Source organism: Camellia sinensis, chromosome 11 (genome assembly GCF_055761805.1).
Source record: "Camellia sinensis isolate YWXY chromosome 11, ASM5576180v1, whole genome shotgun sequence".
In the NCBI taxonomy this organism is placed as follows: domain Eukaryota; kingdom Viridiplantae; phylum Streptophyta; class Magnoliopsida; order Ericales; family Theaceae; genus Camellia; species Camellia sinensis.
The window spans coordinates 95817339-95821881 of NC_138971.1; the positions used below are offsets into that span (position 1 = coordinate 95817339).

The 4543-nt window shown below is 45.1% G+C and overlaps 1 protein-coding gene across 1 annotated transcript; it reads left to right on the forward strand.

Annotated features, from left to right (window-relative positions):
- On the forward strand, positions 1-762 carry LOC114292447 (uncharacterized). The gene has a single exon (XM_028236413.2). The coding sequence runs from the start codon at positions 1-3 to the stop codon at positions 760-762; it is 762 nt and encodes a 253-aa protein (XP_028092214.2).
- The last annotated feature ends 3781 nt before the right edge of the window (positions 763-4543 follow it).

Below are 4543 nucleotides of genomic sequence, written 5' to 3' on the forward strand. Positions count from 1 at the left end.
ATGGAATTGGAAGAGCCAATTAGTAAGATCCTATCCAAAGTCCAACATCTTTCGTTCTTTAAGTGGTTGTCCAAGATGATGGAACCTCCTGATACAATGGGAAGGAATAAGCGGTGTGAACATCACAAGGACCATGGCCACGCTACTGATAGGTGTTATGCACTGAAGGACCACCTGGAGGAATTAGTACAAGACGGCTGGCTGGCACAACACGTCCAAAAGAAAAATCCATCAAACACAGTAGCCCTACGGCCAAATTCACCTCCACTTGGTGTAATTCACATGATATATAGCCTATCATCGTCAGTCGAGGTACATACAATTCAGTTGCAACCTAGCCTGCCCAAGCCAATCACACCAGCCAAACGGCCCCATGAAACTGGGAGGATTAGGTTTGATAACACCGACGTAGATGGAGTAACTCTCCCCCACGCCGATCCCCTAGTCGTCGAGCTACGCGTGAACAGATTCACAGTCAAACGTGTTCTCATTGATCAGGGAAGCACATCGGAAATAATGTATTACAAGATGTTTGCTAAACTTGGCTTCACTGACTCAGATTTGTTGCCGGCCGATTACCCATTGTTCGGTTTCAACGCTAACTCCGAGTGTCCCTTGGGTAAGATCACACTACCAGTACGGGCAAGCACCAGATTGGTAGATGTAGAATTTCTGGTTGTCAAACTTCCGTCACCATACAATCTCAACATGGGAAGGACTTGGTTGCGTACTATGCAGGCTGTGCCGAGCACCTACCATTAACTACTCCACTTTCCAACTGAATATGGCATTAAGCAAATTCGGGGTTCTTAGAAATCGGCACAGGCATGCTACATTATTACTGCTACAAAGAGGCCAAAGGAACTAGAAGTGAATTCGATTGAAGTACGGATCGGGAGAGCCTCGAGGACATTGGAAAAATCCCCAGCGCAAAGGCAAATGAAGGCTTTTATCGGATCGAAATCAATGGGAGTCTTGACAAATTCTGAAAAGGCAAATGAAGACCTTTATCGGATCGAAATAGGAGTCTTGACAAATTCTTCATGATCGGCACTTCCCTGAGTGAAGTTGACAGACGCGAGCTGGTATCCTTCTTACTTGGCAACCTCGACATGTTTACGTGGACACCATAAGAGATGTCGAAGGTGGATCCAGTTGTGGCCCAGCACTATTTAAATGTTCCAAAATGGAAGCCAATCATTCAGAAAAGTCAGCGGTCAGCCGCGGAGCATGCTTCGGCCGTTGTTGAAGTAGTTGATAGATTGCTTGATGCCGGGGCAATTCGCGATGTAACTTACCCCACATGGTTGTCCAATAATGTGGTTGTAAAGAAGAAGAATGGATCTTGGCGTATTTGTGTGGATTTCACAGATTTGAACAAAGCTTGTCCTAAGGATTGTTTTCCCCTTCACAGAATCGACCAACTCGTAGATGCAACAACACATCATCAACACATGAGCTTCTTGGACGCCTACAGAGGTTATCACCAAATTGCCATACATCCGAAGGATTAAGAAAAGACCACATTCCTCACCCCAAGAGGAACCTATTGCTATAAGGTCATGCCTTTCGGGCTGTAGAATGTGGGGGTAACTTACTAGAGACTGGTTACTGCTATGTTCAAGGAACAGCTCGGCCGCACTATGGAAGTATAAACCAAGGAAAAGCACACCCATCTAGCCGATTTGACAGAGACCTTCGGCATTCTACGAAAGTAAAAAATGAAATTGAACGCCTTAAAATGTGCATTTGGCATTGGATCCGGCAAGTTTCTCGGCTACATTGTCAACCATCACGGAATAGAGGCCAACCCGAGGCAGATCACAGCAATTCTAGAACTTGGCTCTCCTTAGTCGGTCAAAGAAGTTCAGACGCTGATGGGAATGGCCGCCGCACTCAACAGGTTTATTAGCCTATCCACAGTTCGCTGCCGACAATTCTTTCACACACTTCGGCAGGGCAAAGCTTTTGAATGGGCCCCTGAGTGCCAAGTCGCACTGGACGGCTTGAAAACTTATCTCCGATCAGTACTACTCTTGGCAACCCCCTCGGCAGGCGATCCACTCATTTTGTATTTGGCGGTATCCAACCGGGCGGTTAGTGCCATACTATTAAAGGAAGAACTCATAGAGCAACGACCAGTTTACTATGTAAGTAAGGCAATGGTTGACGCCGAAACACAATATCTACCAATGGAAAAGCTCATCCTTGCTCTCATGATGGCTACAAGAAAATTGATGCAATATTTTCAGGCTCATACCATAGGGGTACTAATGGACTATCCCCTCCGGTCAACGCTCCGTAGATCGAAAGCATCAGGGTGAGTTTCGAATTAGGATTTGGAACTCAGCCAGTATGATATCTAGTTTTTGCCTAGAACTGCCATCAAGGGGCCAGTGATAGCCGACTTTTTAGCTGAATTCACGGGATGCCATGCTGACTTCAAGTTCGATCAGGTGCAACCTAAACCCAACTGGCCAATATATGTTAGAGACATTTGGCAGATGTATTGTGGCGGATCATCCAACCAACGCAGTAGCGGGGAAGGCATAATAATCATGACCTCCGAAGGGGCAATAATTGAGCAGGCAGTTAAATCGGCTTTGATGCATCAAATAACGAAACCGAATATGAAGCATTGCTAACTGGCCTTCGTAACGCACTCCACCTTGGTGCACGGCGGTTACTTGTCTTCTGTGACTTGAAGTTAGTGATCAACCAATTGAAAAGGGAATATGCAGCTAAAAATGACCGCATGGTAGCCTACGTGAAAACAGCAAATTCGTTGCTCACAAAATTCGACCACCACGAGTTAAATCAGAAAACCCAGGATCAGAACACACATACGGATGCCCTTGCTTGCCTAGCCTCCACCATCAACTCAGAGGTCAAACAAACAATCAAAGTAGGATACATCCTAGAGCCGAGCATCACTACTGAACCAGTTCAGATTAACATCATTGAACTAGGACCAAGTTGGATGGACCCAATCGTTGCATTTCTTTCCTCGGAATAACTGCCAACGGATAAGAAAGAGGCCCATAAGCTGTAAAATAAAGCCCTGCGATATTACTTAGATTCGCAGGGAAAACGTTACAAAAAAAAAACGCTCTCTTGGCCATACCTGGAGCATCCAAACAAAATTGAAGAACTCTTGGCCAAAATACATGAAGGTAGCTATGGTGCCCACTCTAGAGGACGCTCATTAGCCAACCAAGCCATAACGTAGGGGTATTATTAGCCGACTATGCTAACAGATGTTGAGGGCTACGTAAAGAAGTGAGAACAATGCCAAAAATTTTCTCTACTAACTTATCTTCCTGCGGAAGAATTAAATTCCATCACTAGTCGTTAGTCGTTCTCTCAATGAGGACTTGATATCGTCGAACCATTACCGCAGGCTCCAGGGAACAAGCGATTCCTGATCGCCACAACAAATTATTTTACAAAATGGGTTGAAGCAGAGGCATCAACACATATTCGAGATGTCGATGTTAAACGTTTTGTGTGGAAAAACATAATAACATGATTTGACATACCGAGGGTACTTGTCTCCGACAACGGCACCTAATTCGATTGTGGCATCTATCGGGAATTATGCAACACGTATGGTATCTGGCCCTACTTTTCCTTGCTAGCATATCCACAAAGCAATGGTCAGGCTGAGGCCTCCAATAAAGTGATCTTGAGTGGCATCAAGAAACGATTGGAAAAGGCCAAGGGCAGGTGGGTTGAAGAATTGCCCAGTGTGCTGTGGGCTCATCGTAACACTCCAAGGAGATCTACTAGAGAAACGCCATTCACCTTGTGCTTTGGGACACAAGCTATTATCCCCCTTGAAATCAGCTTGTGCACACTGAAGTCCAAGGTTTTTGACATGGGTCGTAATGACATGATGTTGGCCTTAGATCTGACTATGATTGAAGAATGCCGACATCATGCTCTTGCGTTTATGGCAAGGTATCAGCAGCAGCTCGCCAAATAATATAACTAGCACGTACTGTCGCGTCGTTATACACCTAGAGAGCTGGTCCTAAAAAAGTGCTTCCTAATGCTAAGAATCTGGCAGACGGTAAATTTGGCCCCAACTAGAACGGTCCTTATCGATTGATTCGATTACCAGAATTGGGATTATCGGCTTTTAGACATGACTGGCAAAAGTTTGCCACGCCCCTGGAATTCCACACATTTGCATAAATTTTGTCATTAAGCCAACTTGTACGACGTGCTAGTTTGTAATTTTTGCTGTTATACTAGCATGTAAACATCTACGAATTTCGTAATGCAGTGCCTTTTTTTTATCGCCATCTCGTTAGTAATGGTTGAATAATGAAAAATCCTACGAATTTGGAGCGCCCTTCTTGGATATCACAATTGGCTAATGCAAAAAGCCTCCGAATTCGGAGCGCCCTCCGTGCATGATCACGTTTGGGCCGAATAAGCCTTCGAATTCGGAGCACCCTTCGTAGATATCACGATTGGCCAATGTAAAAAGTCCCCAAATTCAGAGCGCCCTCCGTGCATGATCATGTTTGGGCCGAAT

Bases quoted from the DNA above. Each gene is read 5' to 3' on its own strand.
- LOC114292447 (XM_028236413.2), top strand. From the start codon at position 1: ATGGAATTGGAAGAGCCAATTAGTAAGATCCTATCCAAAGTCCAACAT.